We start from the raw sequence: 24528 nt of genomic DNA on the forward strand, positions 1-24528 counted from the left end.
TCCGAACGGCAGAAATCGAGACTCATCAGACCAGGCAATGTTTATCCAATCTTCGATTGTCCAATTTTGAATTGAATCAAGAACTGTGGTGTGAATTAAAGATCAGCTATGCTCTCAATGCACTGATGCACATCTGAACAAACATTTCTATTCAGTGACACGGTAATGTTTAAACGAATTAGTTTTTTTTTTTTTAATGGTTTATTGTAACACACAATTTACAGTATATGGACACACCTTGCCTTTTAGAATTTTACAACTTAATCGTTTCCATTTGCTTATATGGACAAGAAAAGTCAGAGCGTTCTGCTTTGTTTTCCATGGATGAACATAGGAAAGTTTTTGAAGAACAGTAAGAAAATAATATTTGTTATGGTGTAGCTAATGTTAAATGAGATACAAAACTTTACAAAAATTAACCATGGCTTTACTGCTACTGCTCATTCATTCGTTTTGTTTTCGGCTTAGTCGCTTTATTAATCAGGGGTCACCACAGTGGAATGAACCACCAACTTATCCAGCATATGTTTTACACAGCAACCTTCTAGCTGCAACCCATCACTGGCAAACATCCATATACACCTATTAACACACTACGGACAATTTAGCTAATACAAACAAACTCACGCAAACACAGGGAGAACATGCAAACTCCACACAGAATTGCCAACTGACCCAGCCGGGGCTCAAACCAGCGACTTTCTTGCTGTGAGGCGATTGATACACAACTACTACAACAAAAATGATTTCTTTTAAACTATTAGAACTTCAATTTAACCAGAGTTTTGCTTCATTTAGGTACTCTATACATACAAAATGCATTTGTATTAAACGGTGGAATTAAAAATATATGGCTACTACACCTAAAAAGTGTTAATAAACCAATAACAGCACTATTATTATAACCAACAAAGATATATGAAACAAAATACAAATTACGAGCAAAAAACAAGGTCTGAGGAACCTACACCCACTTATAATAAACAAAAAACACTATTTTTAAAAACATACTGTGGCATTACATAATTATCTTCAGCCTTCCAGTCAGTCGGTACTGAAATCCACCAGCTGGCCGTGTCTGCCCTCGCATATATTCCTAAATACATGCTTTCGTCAAAAATATAGCGAACTGAAATTTCTAGATGCCACCAGTTCACCTCATATAAACTAACTCGGCGTTCATAGGCTTTAGCATTGAACACAGACGTGTTCAAAGGGAGGACGCGTATAGTGAACCAAATCTGCCTCCCCCCGTGCTGTTTTCCCCTCCCTCAGCCTTTGTCAACTGTGGTTTTGAGGGAAGGGGATGAATATTCGTAGGACTGTCTACGTTTGACTTAATCTGGGACCAACTGGCACACCTCTCTTCAGTCTTCTCCTCACGACAAACCAACGAAATATCTGTCCGGCGTTTCGCGTTTAGTCACAGAGAGATGTCTGAGGATGCGCATCAATACCTTATTCATCCGTTGTCTCTCCGCGGAGCCTGTCTTTGAATGTTTTCCCCGAGCATGAATGGGGCTGCTTGAGGATATACGACCTTTTCTTCGTTTTTTTAGGGAATAAGGAGCCCTTCGACATTTGGAGATATGAATTAAAGCGATAAAGCGTCTATGACGGGCGTTACGGGACGACTACGCGAAGCCATCACGGCATATGGTGATTTTTTTCTCTTTTGTTTAATTTTTCGTCATGTTCTCATACAGCTTTATATGAGGCAAGTATATCGAAGTGTTTATTTTGACGATATTTTCGAGGCAACTGGATTTCGGAAATGTTTCTGCTGGAATAGGGGGAATAAGTTGCTCACTGATTTATACAGTCAGATCGGATCTGCTATTTTTTTATTTTCAACTGAATACCGAGTTGTGTTGCACTGCGGTAAATCAGAACTCGACGCGCGCGGTCGACGACGGCTGCCTTTCAAACATTTCACAATAAGCATGCATATGGTATTGTGAGGGATTGCAATTAAAGCATCTCTCTACAGGTGCCTGAACTGGTGCCAGTTTGTGGAAAAGAAGCGATTTTGAAACCTGCCTGAATTCTAGACGCAGGTTTGCACGAACCTTTGCTGATTTCCCCAAGGGAAAAACAAAATACCTCAGGCTTGTGTAAAAGCCTGTAGGAAGCAGTTTAGTTGTAAGAGTTTGGCTGCATTAAAACGTTAAGTAGTTTATCAAAGTGTCATACTGCAATAAGCGACTGCTTAAGGCTTGCATTGTGAAGCAGAATGTAATGTAATATGTGTTGAAAGGAGATTTGCTTTTCCCAGAATTTAACAAGGAGTCATTCTAGTTTAAATCTTTAAATCCTAAATTTAAAATATGCTTTTTTGTTTCTGGTATTGACTCATTATTATAGCATGTTATATAATGTTATATACAATGCAAATTCATGTTCTGCTTTTTCCTGGTTTTCAAACTCACGCTGAGATCTTTTGTTTTTCAGCTTTGTCTTTGTGGATAGGATCAAATCAGACTGCATCCTCTAAATGAAGTTACCCAGCCATGCAATGTTCCTGGAAGGCTGTGATTCTGCTTGCATTGGTGTCCATAGCGATCCAATACACAGCAATCAGGACTTTCACAGCCAAGCCTTTTCATATTTGCCCTGTTCCTAACCCCCTGAACTGTGGTTTGGGGCAGGATGTGGAGTCGTTCGATCGGATGTGTGATGAGTACCCATATTTTAATTACAATTCCTCAAGGAAGACTCACATCCTCATCTTGGCAACCACTCGCAGCGGCTCCTCTTTCGTTGGACAGTTGTTCAACCAGCACTCAGATGTGTTCTATCTCTTTGAACCACTCTATCATGTCCAAACGACCTTAATCCCTCACCTTTCTCCCAGCAGATACGCTGTGGAGCGCCGAGTGATGCTGGGAGCCAGTCGTGACCTTCTTAGAAGCCTGTACAACTGCGACTTGTATTTCCTAGAGAGTTACATCAAACCGCAGCCGGCAAACCACACCACGGATAAACTGTTTCGACGTGGAGCCAGCAAAGCCCTCTGTTCTATGCCGGTTTGTGATGCTTTCAGCCCCAATGATGGCAATATAGAAGAGGGGGATTGTGTTCGGAAGTGTGCCTCTCTTAATTTGACCCTAGCTACCGAATCATGCCGAGAAAGACGGCATGTGGCCATTAAAACGGTGCGTATCCCGGAGGTCAACGATCTTAAGGCACTGATTGAAGACCCTCGGCTTAATTTGAAGGTTATACAGTTGGTAAGGGACCCACGTGGAATATTATCATCGAGGATTGAAACCTTCCGGGACACTTACCGCCTATGGCGGATCTGGAGAGCCACAGGCCGTAAACCCTACAACCTGGATTTGACCCAGCTCACGACAGTGTGTGACGACTTTCTGAACTCGGTGTCCACAGGTTTAAGCCGGCCACCGTGGCTTCGAGGACGGTACATGCTGGTGAGATACGAGGACCTAGCCAGAAATCCACTCCAAAAAACCAAGGAGGTTTATGAATTCCTTGGACTTTCGCTGGAAAAAAGTGTGGTGGACTGGATACATAACAACACAAGAGGCAATAACGATGTGTCAGCAAAGCATAAGTACGGCACATTGAGGGACTCGGCGGCTAACGCAGAGAGCTGGAGGTTGAAATTGTCTCATGACATAGTTGATTACACACAAACTGTTTGTCAGCACATTTTAGATGAGCTCGGCTACAAAGCTGTCAACTCCCCTGAGGAGCTGAAAAACATGTCCATCTCTCTCATTGAGGACAAAACCTTCATACCTTTTTTGTAACAAAGGTAATCACGTGCACGCACAACTATTTTTCTACATTTATATTCTTGCCTTAATGTGACTGACATTTGCACTATGAACCTTTTTGTAACTTCGGAGACTCCCTCGCAGTCCCCCCTCTATGATATTTCTGAACAGCACAAGAACCAAAACACTTAGCTGTAAAGAGATCTCAACTTCACCTTGATTGCGGCGATTGCATTGAGATAGGCAACGTTCCTTATTTATATATTAGAGCAGAGCACCACACTATTGACAAAGAAATTCTGTATGCTGGTCATTGCTTTGACAACAGTGAATGTGAAAATTTTGTCAGTCAAAGAACCCAGACTATTCTCAAGATAAACACTCTTCAATGTGGGACTGAAAAATGCTGTCATGTATAATTACAGCCGTGCAATAAAATTGTGAATGTCACAGTCAGACTATTTCTCAGGTTGTTTCTCAGTGCAAAGACTTGACTGTCAGAGAGCTTTCTGGGGGTTTATGCTCGTGTTTGATTTGCTTTTAGAATGCATAATGTGCTGGAGCTGTACCTGGGTTAAAAAAAAAAGAAAGAAAGTAAACTCACAGTAAAAGCACTTCAGTGTGCTTGCATTGTTTGGTTTACAAATTAGTTGTAAAAACTCAATGACCACTGTTTCGCCACAATGAAGGTTTCTGTTATATTTTTGCCAAACGCCATGACACTATTTCAGAGAAATCCAATGCAATCAAGTTTTTAAAGTCGACAGTTTGTTAGTTTAGAGGTTTTCATATGAAATGCATGGAATTATTCATCCTTTAGAGGCTGCCCTCATCATCATATAACAATTTTTCATTGATTCAGTGCATAGGGATTTGTATTCAGTGTTCATGGGAAATCGTTCGACTCAATGTATGTGAAAGAGGCTATTTTTTAATAAATGTAGAAAAGCAAATGTATTTTTCACGAGTAGATTTATTCCTGAACCTGAAGGACATTTGCGCACATGACTCTTCCCTGATTGACACAGTGGCCTTAATTTGTTTAATCCTTCATGGATTTTTACATAATCTAGATAATCTGGATTCAGGTTATTAAACCCTAAACATTTTTCACAACTGCTAACCCTCATGGAGAATATTAATGGTTCGATCTTTAACTTCAGATTAGTGTCTGCAGAATTAGAAGCTATGAAATTACACAAGGATTTAATCAGATATACATTATCCACAGTCATGTACTGTACCAACATTGTCCAGTAGTCTTTTCTTTCAGGGGGGAAATGGCCCCCCCTTGTGGTGTGGAAAAACATGTAATCATGTCTACATTAATTAGGATGAACTGTCATTCATGCCACATTTGTGACTGAAAAACTGTACTAATTGCAATTTTTACAGCAAGCAAGGCATGCAATAGTATATACAGTTGACTCATGATGTAGTGGTGCGCGTATAAACATATATAATCACTCTGCTTATGTGTCCACGAGAGATTTTATCTTTAAGGTTTGAAAGATTGCCCAATAAAGCTGTACTTGAGATGGATGAGGGCCTAGTAAATCAGCTGTAATGTTTACAAAGCACTTGAACACTATAATGGTAGTGTGATTATCAATTATGCAAGAGTTTCGTTTGCAAAATTACTGCCCCCAGACTTTAATATCTAGCAATGCCAAAAAGCATAGCCTTAATAGGCATCACATAAAAGTGTTAGTTCATCCCAAAATGAAAATCGTGTCAACATTTACTCACTCTCATGCTATTTCAAACCTATAACAGTTCTCTGAAATACAAATAAAGAGATTTTAATAAAATCTGAGAGATTTACATTCCTTTATTCGACATCTGTTAAATCAAAGTATGCTGTGTATGTTTGATGCTTTAAAACGTACATAAAAATATCTAAATAGAGACACAATTGCGTGACATGACGATCAGATTTAATTTAGGCTTTTGAATTAAATGAATGTTCGATGCATTTACATTGTAAATTGTGTTCAGATTGCAGTTGGTTTCTAAATTTTAAAAATCTCAATGAAATGCTTCATGTAAACGCTGCAGCCAGAATTAAATCAACCAAAACTGATTGAACAAGTCAACTCCTGATTGGATTGAAAAGCAACAGTGGAGATAGACATGACATTATTGCATGAGAAGAAACATGCTGACATTGGTGTTGAATAAAGCCAATAACCCATGAGAAGCTGTGATTCACAGTGAATTTATAACAGCCAAGGGTTGATGTTAGGCAAAACGCAGAGCGGAATGCCTAAAACCCCCTTGGTTGTTATAAATTCACTGTAAACCACAGCTCACATGGATTGTTGCTTTTATAAAACAGTTAATCTATATGCGTAAAATGTTTTTACGAAATAAAAAAAAAGTATTAAAATGTAAAACAAGCAGGGTTCAACACAATTCCTTCATGCTGTCCCAACACAAATAGATGAAGTTAACCATTAAGTTAATAATTTTTACAAATTTAAGTGGATCGAACATAAAACATTTAAGTTGTGTTCCTAAAAAAAAACAAGAATTGTGTTGATTTAGCTCATTTTAAATGAGTAGTTTAAACAAGCAGATAGTTGAATAGTTGCCAAGCTACAGTCACAAGTGTTTGTTTATAGAGTAATTTACAACAGCATTAACGTGGCGCAAGTAAAAAGAACCGTTTTATAAGCATTTTTTAGTCATTATTTGTGTATAAGTGTGTAGGACAAGAAACATCCTAAAAAAAAAAAAGTGCTCATTTTGGATTTCTTTTAGGCATGGAAATTGATTAATATAAGCATAAATTATGATCATATTAAGATTTGTGTGCTTGAGGCTGATTTTATAATTCTGTGTCAAGTAATCACCATGAACCATGGCGCATGCCTTGCATGTACTCATATTTATACTTATGCGTGTTGTGTTGCTCTGCAATAACACTTCCGAAATGATAGCAGGAAGACTTTTATGTTCCTATGTGTCGAGTTTCTTTGCGGGTGTTTTTGTTTTTTCTGAATGCTACCTTAATTTTTTTTTCAGCAGCTGGGGTGCCAGCTGTTAAATTACAGAAATTTACCATGAAATAATGGACGTTAAATTACATAAATTTACTACAAAATAATGGACGTTAAATTAAAGAAATGAACCATAAAATAATGGACGTTAAATTACTGAAATTTACCATAAAATAATGGACGTTAAATTACAGAAATTTACCATAAAATAATGGACGTTAAATTACTGAAATTTACCATAAAATAATGTACGTTAAATTACAGAAATTTACCATAAAATAATGGACGTTAAATTACAGAAATTTACCATAAAATAATTGGCGTTAAATTACAGAAATTTACGATAAAATAATGGCCGTTAAATTACAGAAATTTACGATAAAATAATTGGCGTTAAATTACAGAAATTTACCATAAAATAATGGACGTTAAATTACAGAAATTTACCATAAAATAATGGCCGTTAAATTACTGAAATTTACTATAAAATAATGGCCGTTAAATTACAGAAATTTACCATAAAATAATGCCCGTTAAATTACAGAAATTTACCATAAAATAATGGACGTTAAATTACAGAAATTTACCATAAAATAATGGCCGTTAAATTACAGAAATTTACCATAAAATAATGGATGTTAAATTACAGAAATTTATTATAAAATAACGGCCATCAAATGACAGAAATTTACCATAAAACAATGGCCGTCAAATGACTAAAATTTACCATAAAATAACGTCCGTTAAATTACTAAAATGTACCATAAAATAATGGCCATTAAATGACTAAAATTTACCATGAAAAATGGACGTTAAATTACAGAAATTTACCATAAAATAAAGGCTTTCAAATTTACCATAAAATAATGGTCGTTAAAAGACAAAAATTTACCATAAAATAACGTCCGTTAAATGACTAAAATTTACCATAAAATAACGGCCGTTACATGACAGAAATTTACCATAAAATAACGGCCATCAAATGACAGAAATTTACCATAAAATAACAGCCGTTAAAAGACAAAAAATTACTATGAAATAACGGATGTTACGTTTAATTACAGAAATTTACCATGAAATAACAGATGTTAAATGACAGAAATTTACCATAAAATAACGGTCGTTAAATGACTAAAATTTACCATAAAATAACGGATGTTAAATTACAGAAATTTACCATAAAATAACGGATGTTAAAATACAGAAATTCACCATAAAAAAACAGACGTTAAATGACAGAAATTTACCATAAAATAACGGTTGTTAAATGACTAAAATTTACCATAAAATAACGACCGTAAATTACTAAAATTTACCATAAAATAACAGATGTTAAATTACAGAAATTTATCATAAAATAACGGATGTTACGTTTAATTACAGAAATTTACCATGAAATAACAGATGTTAAATGACAAAAATTTACCATAAAATAACGGTCGTTAAATGACAAAAATTTACCATAAAATAACAGATGTTAAATTACAGAAATTTACCATTAAATAACACCCGTTAAATGACTAAAATTTACCATAAAATAACGGATGTTAAATTACAGAAATTTACCATAAAATAACGGATGTTAAAATACAGAAATTTACCATAAAATAACAGACGTTAAATGACTAAAATTTACCATAAAATAACGTCCGTTAAATTACTAAAATGTACCATAAAATAATGGCCATTAAATGACTAAAATTTACCATGAAAAATGGACGTTAAATTACAGAAATTTACCATAAAATAAAGGCTTTCAAATGACAGAAATTTACCATAAAATAATGGCCGTTAAAAGACAAAAATTTACCATAAAATAACGTCCGTTAAATGACTAAAATTTTCCATAAAATAACGGCCGTTACATGACAGAAATTTACCATAAAATAACGGCCATCAAATGACAGAAATTTACCATAAAATAACAGCCGTTAAAAGACAAAAAATTACTATGAAATAACGGATGTTACGTTTAATTACAGAAATTTACCATGAAATAAAAGATGTTAAATGACAGAAATTTACCATAAAATAACGGTCGTTAAATAACAAAAATTTACCATAAAATAACAGATGTTAAATTACAGAAATTTACCATTAAATAACACCCGTTAAATGACTAAAATTTACCATAAAATAACGGATGTTAAATTACAGAAATTTACCATAAAATAACGGATGTTAAAATACAGAAATTTACCATAAAATAACGGTTGTTAAATGACTAAAATTTACCATAAAATAACGACCGTAAATTACTAAAATTTACCATAAAATAACAGATGTTAAATTACAGAAATTTATCATAAAATAACGGATGTTACGTTTAATTACAGAAATTTACCATAAAATAACGGTCGTTAAATGACAAAAATTTACCATAAAATAACAGATGTTAAATTACAGAAATTTACCATTAAATAACACCCGTTAAATGACTAAAATTTACCATAAAATAACGGATGTTAAATTACAGAAATTTACCATAAAATAACGGATGTTAAAATACAGAAATTTACCATAAAATAACAGACGTTAAATGACAGAAATTTACCATAAAATAACGGTTGTTAAATGACTAAAATTTACCATAAAATAACGACTGTAAATTACTAAAATTTACCATAAAATAACAGATGTTAAATTACAGAAATTTATCATAAAATAACACCCGTTAAATGACTAAAATTTACCATAAAATAACGCCAATTAAATGACTAAAATTTACTATACAGTAAAATAACGGATGTTAAATTACAGAAATTTACCACAAAATAACGGATGTCAAATGACAGCTGTTGTTTTACGGTAAATTTCTGTCATTTAATTGCCGTTATTTTACGTTTTTCTTTTCGGCACCCCAGCTTTTGGAAAAAAATGAAAATAACAGATTTTTTTGTTCAGTGTAGCTAAAACTTGACTCATTCGAAGGCAGGAACCTGCGGATGTCAAACAAATTTAATCGTAAGGTTAATACAAAACAAAAGTTTTCATCTGGAGCTCCTTTACAGTACTTGACACTTGTAAACACTCGCTCCATCGGGCTCAAGGTACATACAAGTACAAACGCACACCAATCCTATACGTACATATGATTGATGTTAACCAGTGGTTCTCAAACTGTGGTACGTGTAACACAAGTGGTACGCCGGCTTCCTTCTAGTGGTACGTGGAGGAATGAAATATGTCATGTACATGCTGCAAACATTTCAAAATTTAGCAAAAATGATGTATATAATATGCCATAAATGACACATAGCCTATATTTCTGAGGTAATCTGCCACGTTTTTTTTTTAACTGTGCAGAGTTGTAGCTGCTTTACTGGGCCTACTACGCTACTGTATTTCAATACTGCTCATTTTGGCGGTACTTGGAGAGACTATTTTTTTCTGAGGTGGTACTTGAAAAAAGTTTGAGAACCACTGATGTAAACACTATGTTTGTGTTTATTATGATTAAAACAAAACATGTGAAAACGAATGGCATATAAACATTTTCTTGCTTCATGCACAAAAACCAATAAGGTTCATCCTTGTGCATCTCATGTCACATTTGAGCCTCTACAAGAGCTAATAAGATTGTTCTTCTTGCACATCAAGCAAATATGGTTGAGTTCACTGATCAATGTTAATAGTGAAAATTGTATCTAAATACAATCTACATTAGAAAATGATCCAATGTTCATTTAAAAAAAACTTTGATTTAACCGCTAGATACATTTGGAGTTTCAGTGGAAGGACTTACAGTAAATCTCTCGGATTTTATTTAAAAACAGCTTCCTTTGAGCTTTTATTTTAAATAATGTTTTGAACGGCTTGATGAAAGGTTGACAAAATGTTAATTTAAACTAACCCTTTAACTCGTGACCTTGTGATTAATACACCATCTCTCAGTCTGTGGTGCAAATGCATCTATACAAGTAATAATCTATAGTTTTGCATTTGCCAATCCCTTTTTTCGTCCTTATATCCCTGTCAAATAAATAAATAAACAATAAACTTGTATAACTGGTCGATGCTCTTAATAAACGTTTGCGTACACACACACACACACACACACACACACACACACACACACACACACACACACACACACACACACACACACACACACACACACACACACACACACTCTTGGCTGTTGGCTTATTCTGCAACTTGAAGTGTATAACCCCCACAACTTTCTATTCGCAGTTATGCAGTATGTTTGGTGAACTTTAGCTTTTATTGCATTAACCCCACAAAAGTGCACAAGTAATTGGCTATTTGAGCCATCTTCCATTATCGTCTGCCAAAAAAAGTCACTAATAAGTTGGCTGTGGCAGTGGACAGATCAGCTAAAAAGAGAAAATGCTGGCTAGATGCTGAAGTTTGAAAACAAGGGTGTTAGTTCTACTTAAAAGCAGATCCTCTTGTGTAAATTACCCACTTAAATTTGTTTTGCACACCACTTAAAGTCTGCACTATGCTGAAGAAGCTCGTTTTCTCAACACACACAGTGATGAGAGTCGATCCCTGAGAGAATGGGAGGGATAGAAAAAGCCCCATAGACTTTTATCTCACAACAAAGTTGATAAGCTGATTCTGCCCTTTTATACATGAAGCAGACGTGGAGTTTTGCTCTGTTTGAACTTACAGTGATTTTACAGAGGATAACGATTCATAATGCTTCTTCACAAAAGCATCTTAACATGTTTAAAGGAACCCTCCACTTATTTTGGAAATAGGCTGATTTAACAAGGCCCCTAGAGTTAAACATTTTATAATCCATTCGACGTATCTCTGGATCTGGCACTTTTAGCTTAGCATAAATAATTAAATCAGATTAGACCATTAGCATCTTGCTTCAAAAAAAAAAAAAAAAAGTTTGGATATGTTTCCCAGAACTGGGGGTTAACAAGTTAGTGTACTCTCAGTGCTGGGTTGCATCTGGAAGGGCATCTGTTGTAAAAAACATATCCCACATATGTGCTTTGTCAACCACTGATAAATTAGAGATAAGCCAAAAGGAAAGAGCAAGTATAGATAATTTTTTTATTTAAAAGGTTGACTCTTCTGTAGTTTCTTTGTGTCCAAGACATTTTTAATAGTACACTCCACTTTTTTTTTTTTTTTTTTGAAACAGGCACATTTTACGAGATCCCAAGACCTAAACAGTTCAGTTTTTAAATATCTGAATCCATTTGGCTGATCTCCGGGTCTGGCGGAAGCACTTTTAGCTTAGCTTAGCATAAATCATTGAATCGAGTTAGACCATTAGCACATTGCTTTAAAAAAAAATTTGATGTTTCCCAGCATCAGGGGGGTTCACGAGTTTGTGTACTCTCAGTGTTGTGTTGCAGGTAGAAGGGCCTCCACCACATAAAACATATGCTAGAGTAATTGGCGGTTCATTCTGCAGTATTGAGCGCTGATAAATTAGGGATAAGCCAAAGGAAAGTGAGTGAGTTTAGATCATTTTTCTATTTAAAAGCTAGACTCTTCTGTAGTTTTATTGTGTACTAAGACTGTGGGAACATGAAAAGTTGCTATTTTCTTAGTCAATATGGCTATAAGAACTATACTCTCATTCTGGCGTAATAATCAAAGAAAATTTGCTGTCAGACCAGGTCGGCAGCAGGTGCAATGGTATTACGCAATTTTGTTATGTAGCTTGAGATTATTTTCAGGCTCTGCGTAATTTTATTTTGCCTGCTGCAGCTATGGTACAGCAGCAAAGTTTATTTTTAATTTGTGAGCGAAATGCTAATGGTCTAATCCGATTCAATGATTTATGCTAAGCTAAGCTAAAAGTGGTCCCAACCAGATCCTTTTTATGATTGAGAAATTTCAGGATGCAAACTATATTCTTGTATTGAATCACAGTCAAAAGCAAATAACAATACACATAATAAAGTGCATATTCCTTAAACGTTTCAGATGTTAGACTGTGTACTATGGCTATGATTTAGCAATGCCATTATTACAGGCTGTTATAATGGTACATTTAAATAATATAAACCAGTATTAGTGAGACAATAGGAGAGAGACAGATATGTGAGATTTCACTGTTCTTTTTTTCTTCATAAATAATTCAGTTCTGAATTTAAATTATCTCAAGGCTGACTCATGAACGTCTGAATAACCATCATATTACTGTTTTTATGACTTACACAGAGGTAAACTACAAATAAACAGCATCAAAACATTACTGTAAAATGTTATGTTAAACTTTTGGAAGTGAAGGGAAAAACTTTACCTCATAAAAAAAGCATGTGGTCCTCAGTTTAACCGTTTCAGTTTTCCATGAATAGAAAATGTGAAAATGAGTTTATATAGCTTCCATTTCTAAACGTTGAAATAATACAGAAAATAGGTAAATATGATTTAAGTTAAATGTTCAGCAGGTGTTAAAAAAAATAGTTTATTTATTTTGAGCGAGATGCTTATGGTCTAATCCAATTCAATGATTTATGCTAAGCTATGCTAAAGATGATCAATTTTCCAGATGTTTTTCTATACGTTTAAATTTTGTTGTGGTTCTTGAACATGTATGCTATTCTAAAATTCAAATAATATGGATAAATCGACAGATATGCATTAATTTTCAATATTTTGTTAAAAAAAATTAAATACTTGCTGGCTAGTGATGAAAGCCCACCCGTTTCTGTGTATCAATTGTTTTAAACTGGTTGATTTTCGTCATTGATCCATTGTTTTATTTTACATAACAGTTAAATGAATACAGTCACTTTGTCGATTATTGCTGGACAGCGAGTTTTCAATCCTGGTCATGTGGTGCAAAGGCAAACAGTTGTGTATTTCCCCTGCCTTCCAATATGCTTTACTTTCATACAAACAACCAAAGTAATGACTGAATTCAAAGTGTTCATGGAGGAATAGGTGAAAATAATGTGCATCTGACAGACACTTTACTATTATCAAACAGGTTATTTTTTTGTTCGTTTTTTTATTGTTTTACATTTTGCACATATGATCCTTGCAGTATTCTTAAAATTATAGTGCAAATGGCTGTGGGTCATGACAAAGTGTCCTGAATTTCACCCTTCACAGAAGAGAAAGCTTTTATGGCTTTTTTGTGTTTCGTCTGGTTGCAACACTGCGCGAGGTTATAAAGCCCTAAAACAACTTGGCCTGTTATGATCCGTTTAATATTGACACTACAATCACTAATGCCCTTGGTTAATATAGCGGAACAATGATGTTGTTGAGCCATGCAATTGTTTTTGAAGATAAACCCCCTGACTGGCTCAATAAATTTTTTTTGCGCCGACTCAGTGTCCCTAGGAGGTTTATGAGGACCTGTCCATTCTGGAGACATGACGTTTAATGTAAAGATGCCAATCTCCTGCCAACTCAACTGAATAGCTCTCTTTATTTCCGATAAAAAAAGATTTTAATTTAAAAAGTTTTGAGTTCCCTTTAACTCAGGGGTCTCTGTCGACCCTCAGGCAAAAAGAAGTGTTTTGTTGTCCATTCCTTCTTAATCCCATGACATTCAGAGTCATTTTTTTTGCCTGACTCATTTTCAGTCATTAACGGTTGAGTGCATTTTAATAAACTGTACTGCATGCAATACTATCATCAAATGGCGTTCACTTGTATTGCATCATTTATTTACTAATTCTGAAACCAAACCGTTATTTAGAATCAGCATTTTAAAAAAATCTCTCGCGGGCTGTATGAAAGTGTTCAGCAGGCCACATATGCCCCGCGGGCTGTAGTTTGCCCACCTCTGTTCTAGAGTAACTCACATTATGTGCAAATTATTTCTAGGGCTCATGTTATCGTTGAATTGTGTTCATAAATCCTCCTAAACTGAAGTCAAAAATATAATGAGAATAGGCCCCCCAAAACATAGTTTAAACCATTATTATGTTGTGCAGTCGCATATAGACCTTTTTCTTGGAACGCAAAATTACCCATGATGCTTTGCGTGTATGCGCAAGGAGAATGCGAAGAACTTCCAGTCGGCAGCTGATGCGTGTAAACAGTCACATTTGGACAGCTTTGAAATGATAGTTTTAATCTATTTTACCTGCTTTTATCCTTTTTAAACTAATACTGTTGTCCATCAGCACCATCTCCTGGACTGATCACTTAAAGAAATGCGTGGTAAAAACAACACACGAAATAAAACACAAACGGTTCGCGATTAGAATGAACAGCAAATCAGCCAGCAGAGTATCAATAACAGACTTTTATTGGTCATTTTTGTAAATTGCACGACTTTCATACCTGTTAAGTTTCATGCCAGTACTCTGGTTTGCTCTCTCTCTCTCTCTCTCTCTCTCTCTCTCTGTGTGTGTGTGTGTGTGTGTGTTAAAGAGCAGCTGAGCTAACAGCTGACAGGCCGGGAACGCACAAACACACACAGTATTTCTGATGGCAGACACGTGAACTAGGAGAACGTTTTTCTCGTATTTCTGACGCGTTTGAACCACATGTGACAGATTATAACGGCTTTAACAGACAGATTTCTAAGTTGTGTATCACAAAAACACTGTTATCCATTAAAAACGCTATTGAAACCCATTTTCGGAGCGCAAATTACCAGTTGTACACGCTGTAAACGGAAGTTTTTAGCATTCTACCGGAAGACGCTGGTCGCTATGGCGCCCTCCATGCAGCAGCCATGAAAAAGGTCTATAGCCACTTATAGTTTTAACCCGCCACCTACTGGACATTTAAATAACTGCAATCAGTTTAGTTTTACTTTTGGTTTCTCTCAGCATGCTTCGAGAGCAGCACATCACATGCAGATTGTTTCTAATATGTCTGTAAATCCTTCAACCTGCAACTGACATCAAAAACATATTGATATTCGGCCCCCCAAAACATATATTTTTGAAGCACTATGATTGTTGTGCATTCACATATAGCTACTTGTGGTTTTGATTCACTACCTACTGGAGATTTAAAGTACTGCATTTGGTTTAGGTTTACTTTCGGTTTCTCGGAGTGTGCTTCTAGAGCAGGGGTGGGAAAACTTGATCCTGGAGGGCCGGTGTCCTGCATAGTTTAGCTCCAACACTAATCAAAAACACCAAAAAATGCTAATCAGTGTCTTTAAGATCACTAGAAATCTATAAGCAGGTGTGTTTGATTAGAGTTGGAGCTAAACTGTGCAGTACACCGGCCCTCCAGGACCGAGTTTGCCCACCTCTGTTCTAGAGAAACGCACATCACAAGTAAATTATTTCTAGGGCTGATGTAAACGATGAAATATGTCCGTTAAATCCTCCGACCCGCAACTGACGTCAAAAATATAATGAGATTCTGCCCCTAAAAACATATATTTTCACTGCTAACATTCTTGTGCAGTCGCATATAGCCACACGTGGTTTTGACTTGCCACCTACTGGACTTTTAAATAACTGTGCTTCGAGAGTATCGCACATCACATGCAGATTGTTTCTAAGGCTGATTTAAACGTTGAATTGTGTCCATAAATCCACTGACCTGCAACTGAAGTCAAATATATAATGGGATTTGTCCCCCAAAACCTAATTTGAACCATTATCAATGTTATGCAGTCGCATATAGTTACTTGTGGGTTTGACCCACCACCTACTGGACATTTATATAACTGCAATCGGTTTAGTTTACCTTCAGTTTCTCTCAGTGTGCTTCGAGAGTACACCACAATAGAAACACGTAAGATAAAACACAAACAATCCCCGCTTTTCTAAAATACAGAATGCTTTATTTGTAGAATACAGCATAAATTTAGCAAAAATAGTTCTATTATAGACAAAAATCTACTTGGTCTTAAAAGTCCAGTTTAGAGTAACAGATTTTTCAAGACATGGGTACCTACCGAAAGTGTGTAGATAGCAAAAAAAAAACACAGAAAGAAACATGAAAAAACAAAAGAGAAAGAAAGAAATACATACTCACAATTAACAGCAGAGAACTAGAGCTTCAAGCATGCACTGCAACAATATAATAATATGCCATATGCTGTTTTTTGCATAAATAAAAATAATAGACAAACATTTAAGCAGTGTGGGGAAAATAGGAGACAAAAAAAATACTCCATCGGCACGTTTTCAATTGTGCTGGTTCTATGATGTAAACAGCTGTAAAAGGGTAGCAGGGAATACATCTGTGGTTATTTTGAAACACTAAAAACACTCCACAGTGAGCTTTTACAACTTCCAAAACATTCAGGCACATGTACGGCCCATAAAGCATCGTTATAAAACACCTACGAACGATGCTTCGCAAAGAGAAGAAATTAAGTGGACTTGCCTTTTGTTTTTGATGAACTTAAGTCAGTGTGGTTTGCGTTCTGTTCCCATGTGTCCTTTTCAACATGTAAACTATTTCTTTTCTCTACACCAGCCACTGCCTTTCTGGATGCAGATTCAGTACGTTTTGAATGTCGTGTATGTTTACACTGGAGTGATCTTCTGTCGTTTCAGAGATTTCTACACTTACCTTGACTGATTTAAATGAATTTGATGAGCTAGCTGTGAAAACATAAACTGAAATAGGTTTTTAAAATAATCGCTACAGTTTCTGATAGTAAGAGTGTGTTCACACTTTGCTGGTTTGATTATTTTGAAACAAACTCTAATGGAAGTGCTTTTTTAGGGTGCTCTCACACCTGGGGTTCGGTTCATTTGGTCTGAACCAAAGGCAAAAAATAATGCATCATTTTTATTTTCACACCACGCTGATAGCTCGGGTGTGAAGCAGTTAAAATGAACCAAAACGCGACATGTGGCAACATCCACACAATATACTGGCTAGATGTGTTCAAGGGATGCACCAGAATAAAAATTCTGTCCCAAAACTGAAATTTCTGGATGCACTTAGGAGAAAAACCAAATTGATTTGTAATTATTATTTATTGTTTTTTTTTTTTAAATAATATAAATTTGTAAGACTTTTATAATTTGTCATGTAATTGAGTAAAAGAGCAGTAGAGGGGCTTCATTTGATCAGCCATCAAAGTAATGCCATTGCAAGCAGCAGGAATAATTACCACGTAGAAATGTCTGATCAGTGTGTTATTTGAGTGCACCATGTTTTTCCGGTGAGCATGTACGGTTTATGCATAGATAAGTATAGGTTTATGAGCTGAATATTGAGCTATTTTGAAATTTGGTGAGGTGTGCAGCTCTTGAATTCTAGTCAACACCAGCAAAAAATAAAATAAATAAATAAATAAATAAATTGGGCTTTTCATTGGAGGAATGAAATGAATGGGATTCATAGTGCTGCGCTTTCTATGTCCGATTTGAAAACTCCATCACTCCATGCAATGACTATGGCTGGATGGACTGTGAAACCACTGCGCTGAATATTGGCTCATATTTTCAGCCCTTTTCCAAAATCAAAAACTCAATTTTTTGCGGCGAACAAAAATTCCGTGTATCCCTACATATTGCCTAAAGTGCTTTTCAACTAGTCAGAATTATTGTGTATGATTATTCCTCTGGAACATCTGAAGGTAAAAAAGAGAAAAGCCAGAAGACAAAAGAATAGATAGACGACTCCATGATGACTGTATCCATGGGCTTCATATATTATGTAGATTGTATGCAGCACTTCACTCACTAATATTTTAAGACTTAAATGCAGATGCAACTTGAAAACAATGGCTGCGTCCGAAATCGCATACTTCTATGTAAGCCGAGTAGTATTTCCGAATTCATGGAATTCGAAAAACAGTATGTGAGAAGTACCCGGATGACCTACTACTTCCAATGTAAGCTACGCTATCTCATGATGCACTGGGACAGAATTCATAAACGAGAGAAAAGTGATGCAACTGACGCAGGTAAGTCACATGATGATGACAAAACAGAGAATCTAGTACAAACGAGCTCCATTCATACTATTAAATTCAAACTCAAATGCAGTAGGCAATTTCAGACGCAGTTTTCACAGGCGCATCACAAGTCACTTCAGAAGTCTGCTACCATGGAGCTTCTGCTACAGCACTGTAAACAAATACTTTACCTCATGCCATAATACACAGTGCAGCTGACTATGGCAGTTGGTTTAGTCCATCAATGTGCCATATTTTTTGTAGTCTGGACTGTTCAAGTTCGGATCATGCTTTCACTACAAACTAACTGCTCCAGTGTTCATTTGAAAGGGTACCGGGACCACCTCTTCAAGCAGTACACTTGTCTGGTCCACACTTGTTTAACACTCTAGTGTGCTTGATGTATTCACACCTGCTCAAATGAATCGCCCTGAATGAGAAAATGAACTTTAGTGATTCAAACACCTACAGAAAATGAGGCAGGTGTGAAAGCACACAGTGTGGTTAATCTGAGTCAAATGTGAACAGCAAACAAGTGGACTGAGACCTCTAAAGAGTCAGGTCTTGCTTCTCTCTCAAAAAATCTTTTATACATTGAGATAAAAGAAAAAAGAAGTAAAAAAACAACATTTTAACAGCTTGTTTTTGTGTTCAGACTGTTAATGCTAAGTTAGTCAAGACTAAATCTATCCTTTTTCATCTGAACCAAATAAAGTGTGAACACACCCTAAATTGAAGAGCATTTGACAGTATGTTGTCTAAAACCAACATTACTTTAGTTTATTAATCTAGTGAGAAATTCGAGCAATTATTTTTATAATAATAAAAAAATAACAATACTTTCCTTAATTTTTGAGCTTTCCCGTTATTTAGTTCAAAAATGGGCTTGAAACTAAATCAGCATGTTCGTGGAGCAATTCTGTGAAGTGTACTTACATTTGTACATGATACACACAGTTACCTTAATTACATGTGGAATGTTTGATCACATATTCATTAAATTAAACTAAGCTTCTCTATCAACATTTTCCTTGTGGTAAAAGTGTCTGTTCTTCTTAAAAAATATGTTTGCTATCCCTCTTTCTCCCAAATCTAGTCTAATAACACTCAAAACACACACAAACATACAAGCAAACTAGAGCAAAGGTGAGATCCCAATTCTCCCTCACATACCTCTGCAGTAGCTTTCAGTTATTGGTTGAATTGAGTTTACATACCATGTTGCAGTTCTTTATATGAACTTAATTAGACAAAATGGGCCAAATGAACCTGCCGCCTGGTTTCCAACCCTGTTGAAAGTGAGAACAAACCACCCAGACACACCGAATGGAACAAAAGCTGAGAGTGAGTCAGCCAGTCTAATCCGACTTGTCTTTTTTCTTTGGTGTAACTTTACCAGCCACTGCAGACCCCACTGCACCGACTCCTCCTGTTACCACTGAGACGCCCCCTTTGACCAGTCCCACTCCGGCGGCAGGAACGCTCGTCACTGCTGTTTTGGTGAGCTCGAAGCTCTTGCTGCCCACCCAGGCCACTCCACCAAGGGTGGCACCCACCGCTCCTCTGGTCAAGTTGAAGAGACCGCCGGTCACGCGCCACACCACGCCTGCTTCATTCTTGGGGTGGTCCTTTTCCAAGTCTGAAAGAGATGAACAGAAGAGTTAAAATGATTATAATACAAAATGTCAATTAAATTATAACTTTAACCCCCAGGTGTCGAAGACTGCGTATACGCATTCTGACAAGTTTTCACCTCTTAAAGCTGAAATGAACTTAGATTACACTTTCAGTTTTGATCGTACAGATAAGATCAATACATCAATCGGATCTGTTTGGTGTCTAGTTTTTATTGTGTACACTCACAATGACAACAAACGTGTGTGCCTTTGCAAAACAAGGATAATAAACAGTTTAGGCAATCTGTCTTTTCTCTCTCCATGAACTGTTTTTAGAAACGCCTCAGCAAAATGGGCTGAAACTCCGCGAAAACAAAACACACAGACACGAGACATATATCTCTGGAAAGCTTAAAGTGTCTACTTTTAAATGCAGCGAGTGCATGTTAAAAACAAATATTGTTTGATAAAGTAATCAGTGAAACCAACGCTGTCTAGTTTCTCAGTCTGAGCTCATTAGAGTTAATGCTATCACGCCCACGAGGCTTTGGCATTGCAAACATGCTGCTTAGGTATTATCGTAGCCCAGCTTGTGCTGTTTACAGTGTTATCACACTTTAGCCATTGATATGTTTTTGAGATACTGAAAACAACACAAATGTCAGTCCATGTCAAAACTTCACCATGGCCCCAAAACACCAGTAGACCCCTGAGAGTTAAATGAGATTTATATCAATTAGAAGTTAACTATCATGTTATTAAAATGATAAGATACTTTAATTTATTGAATATATTTTGAAACAATCATTACTAATATTCAATTATATTGTAAAAGGTAAAATTAAATTACTGCATGACTGCTGTCACACCTGTTCACAATGAAGAAATCGCTTAAATTGGATCTGCCTGGGATAGTTAACTGGATCAAAAGATCCTCAAAAGCTAGACTTCATGCTGAGATCAAAATTCAAAAATAAAGAAGAAACAATAATTGAGATCCATCAGAGATCTGGAAAAAGTTATAAAGCCATATCTAAAGTTTTAGGATTGCAGTAAACCACAGCAAGAGCCTTTATCCATAAATAGAAAAAAACATGGAACGGCGGAAAACCCAGGAGTGGCCAGCTGACTAAAATCACCCCAGAATTGCTCATCCAAGAGGACACAAAAGACCACACAACAACACCCTAAGAACTGCAGGTGAGTACTCATGACTAAGAAAGAAACAACAAACAATTTGCATGGATGAGTTTTAAGGCAAAAAACACTGATGAATAAGAAAATAAAGGCTTGTCTCAGTTTAGCCACTGAAAAAAAAAAAAAAAAAAAAAAAACGCCATTGTGTCTGTATCCTGAAGTATCACTGTAACACCCAAGAGGAGAGGAAAAATGACCTCAAGCCAGCAGGTCAAAGGTTCACAGTGAAACAATTAATTTTGACACCCCTTATATATATATAACACACACACACACACACACACACACACACACACACACACACACACACACACACACACACACACACACACACACACACACACACACACACACACATATATATATATATACATACATATATATATATATATATATATATATATATATATATATATATATATATATATATATATATATATATATATATATACATACATACATACATACACAGTTGAAGTCAGAATTAATAGCCCACCTTTGATTCCTTTTTTCTTTTTTAAATATTTCTCAAATTATGGTGAACAGAGCAAAGAAATTTTCACTGTATGTCTGATATTATTTTTTCTTCTGCAAAAAGTCTTATTTGCTTTATTTCAGCTAGAATAAAAGCAGTTCTTATTTTTTTAAATACATTTTAATGACAAAAATATTAGTCCTTTTAAGCTATTTTTCCCCAATAGTCTACAGAACAAACCATCATTATACAATAACTTGCCTAATTACCCTAACCTGCCTAGTTAAGCTAATTAACCTAACTGTCACTTTTGTCTTGAAAAATATCTAGTCAAATATTATTTACTGTCATCATGGCAAAGATAAAATAAATCAGTTATTAGAAATGAGTTTTTAAAACTATTATGTTGAGAAATGTGTTGAAAAAATCTGCTCTCCGTTAAACAGAAATTGGGAAAAATAAACAGGAGGGCTAATAATTCTGACTTCAACTGTATATATCCACTCACTATCCTGATTTATCAGGGGTCGCCACAGAGGAATAAACGACCAATTACTCCTGTTTTATATATGAGTAATTGTTATTAATTACACACAAGGCATGTTTTAAGTTCCAGATGTATTATAAAATACTACAATAACTATCGGGTGGCGCAGTGGTGCAGTGGGCAGTGCTGTCGCCTCACAGCAAGAAGGTCGCTGGTTCGAGCCTTGGTTGGGTCAGTTGGCATAGAGTTTGCATGTTCTCCCCATGTTCGTGTGGGTTTCCTTCAGGTGCTCCGGTAATCCTCACAGTCTAAGGAAATGCGCAATAGATGAATTGAGTAAGCTAAATTGTCTGTAGTGTACGTGTGTGAATGATAGTGTATGGGTATTTCCCAGTGATGGGTTGCAGCTGAAAGGGCATATGCTGTATAAGTAGGCGGTTCATTCCACTGTTGCATCCCTTGATTAATAAAGGGACTAAACCGAAAATAAATTAAATAAATTAATGGATTTAACAGCTCTTTACAGTAATTAAATAATTTTTTAATTACTCATTCATTTGGCGTATTACCTAATTTATTAGGGGTCACCAAATTCAATAATTAATTAAAGAATTTTTATTATAAGAATGATTACTATTAAACAACAAGAATTGTTATGCACTTCTTTATTACATTATTCAAGACCAATATTTCAGCCCAAAACACACACACACACACACACACACACACACACACACACAAACACACAAACACACAAACACACACACACACACACACACAAACACACAAACACACAAACACACAAACACACAAAACACACACACACACACACACACACACACACACACACACACACACACACACACACACACACACACACACACACACCATTTAATGAATCAATCCAGGCTGAATACAGTTATTGTATCCAGAGCAATTTTTCAGTTAAGAGCACTTGCTATCAAACCATGAATTTGAAATCAAATGTTTCAGGCCCTGCTCTAAAAAAATAACAGTATTTATGCAAGCACTGTTTATATTTCTTCTATGTGATGGTTATGTGCAACTTAAAGCTTCAGGGAAGCCTTTTGAAACCAGCTCACATCTACAGGCCTGACACTGAGTAATACACTGAGCAGATGTGTTCAGAAAAACACACACACACACACACGCACACACACAGTTCGAATGGCATCATCTTTCCCCTCTGTTGTTCCTTTGGCAGAATACAAGAAAAAAAGACTCCTTTCTTTCCGCCGGACAACTAGCATTTACACACTCAATACTCTGCGGACTGTGAACAGAAATTATATCTTTTACATTCAATCAATACTGTCAAGGACCGCGTGTCTGGGTTGCGCGATGAGCTCCCCGCTGAATCGATGTGCCACGGAGAAGCCGTGTGAATGACAAGCGGTGCATCTTCAGATGAATCTCATGGGATAGCACAGGAAAAAAAACAAACTTCCCGAAGACGTCAAGGTCGACCCACACGTAGCTCATGTGTGCAGAGATGTGCATGTGCATAAACAACAACAGACACATGGCGAGATAAACAAACCTGGTCTTGATGTGAAACATTTGCGAGATGCGACCAGAGAAGAGATGAACGGATTTAACTAAAGCCTGCTTTCCTCTCATAAAATGTCGAGGAGCATTAATATGTATGAAACGTGCCTGCAAAGTTCTTATTGGTACCGACACTGTATCTGTACTCCGGGTTTCTCACTTTCATTGTGGCAAGCAGAGAGGCGAGCTGTGGAAAAGGTGTAAGGTTGGTGGACAGAGTGTTAATGAGGGACACCTGTGTGGAAAACGTGTCTTGAGGCCCATGGAGGAGATCTGGAAGGGTAAAAGGACAGTGAAAGAAGAGTTTGGACCAGGGTTGTTTTTCCGTGTGTTCTTAAGTGATCTTGTGTCCTTATTGACCTTATTCTCCGCCGACGAGCGGGCACTGCCATTTAAATCTTTTTGGCTTGAAACTTCCGGTCTCATTCACTTCCATTCATTTTTTGACGTTAAAAACTGCTCATTACGCTGCTTGATGTTGCAATTTGATATTTTCTTATTATATTATTCTACTTGGTCTGTATAGTCATGCAAACATTTGTTTGTAGAGCAAGTAGTTTGACCGTTTTCTGCCGTTTATTATTCCTAGTAATTTCTCCCATAGGCAACTGAATCGGAAGTTCTAAGACAATCGCAAAAACAGGCGCACTTCCGCATTTT

The 24528-nt window shown here is 36.1% G+C and overlaps 2 protein-coding genes across 3 annotated transcripts in view; one reads left to right on the top strand and one right to left on the bottom strand.

Annotated features, from left to right (window-relative positions):
- Positions 1-1190: 1190 nt before the first annotated feature.
- chst1 (carbohydrate (keratan sulfate Gal-6) sulfotransferase 1) lies at positions 1191-5211 on the top strand. 2 transcript variants are annotated; one of them, NM_001003518.3, is made up of 2 exons: positions 1191-1659; positions 2452-4693. In NM_001003518.3, the coding sequence occupies exon 2, from the start codon at positions 2511-2513 to the stop codon at positions 3771-3773; it is 1263 nt and encodes a 420-aa protein (NP_001003518.2). In that variant the 5' UTR covers positions 1191-1659; positions 2452-2510; the 3' UTR covers positions 3774-4693. The 2 variants fall into 2 exon arrangements, with proteins under 2 accessions (NP_001003518.2, XP_021326154.1); XM_021470479.2 differs by having other exon boundaries at positions 1281-1717; positions 2452-5211.
- An 11215-nt stretch (positions 5212-16426) lies between these two features.
- zgc:101566 overlaps positions 16427-24528 on the bottom strand; it is a 54663-nt gene continuing 46561 nt past the window's right edge. Inside the window, exon 3 of the mRNA NM_001005996.2 lies at positions 16427-20163. Within this exon, the coding sequence (NP_001005996.1) occupies positions 19883-20163 (281 nt within the window). The 3' untranslated portion in view covers positions 16427-19882. The remainder of the gene's footprint in view (positions 20164-24528) is intronic.

The sequence above is a fragment of the Danio rerio genome, chromosome 25, assembly GCF_049306965.1.
Source record: "Danio rerio strain Tuebingen ecotype United States chromosome 25, GRCz12tu, whole genome shotgun sequence".
Lineage (NCBI taxonomy): Eukaryota > Metazoa > Chordata > Actinopteri > Cypriniformes > Danionidae > Danio > Danio rerio.

What these genes read in the sequence shown, in the direction of transcription:
- chst1 (NM_001003518.3), top strand. Translation starts at nt 2,511, where the DNA reads ATGCAATGTTCCTGGAAGGCTGTGATTCTGCTTGCATTGGTGTCCATA.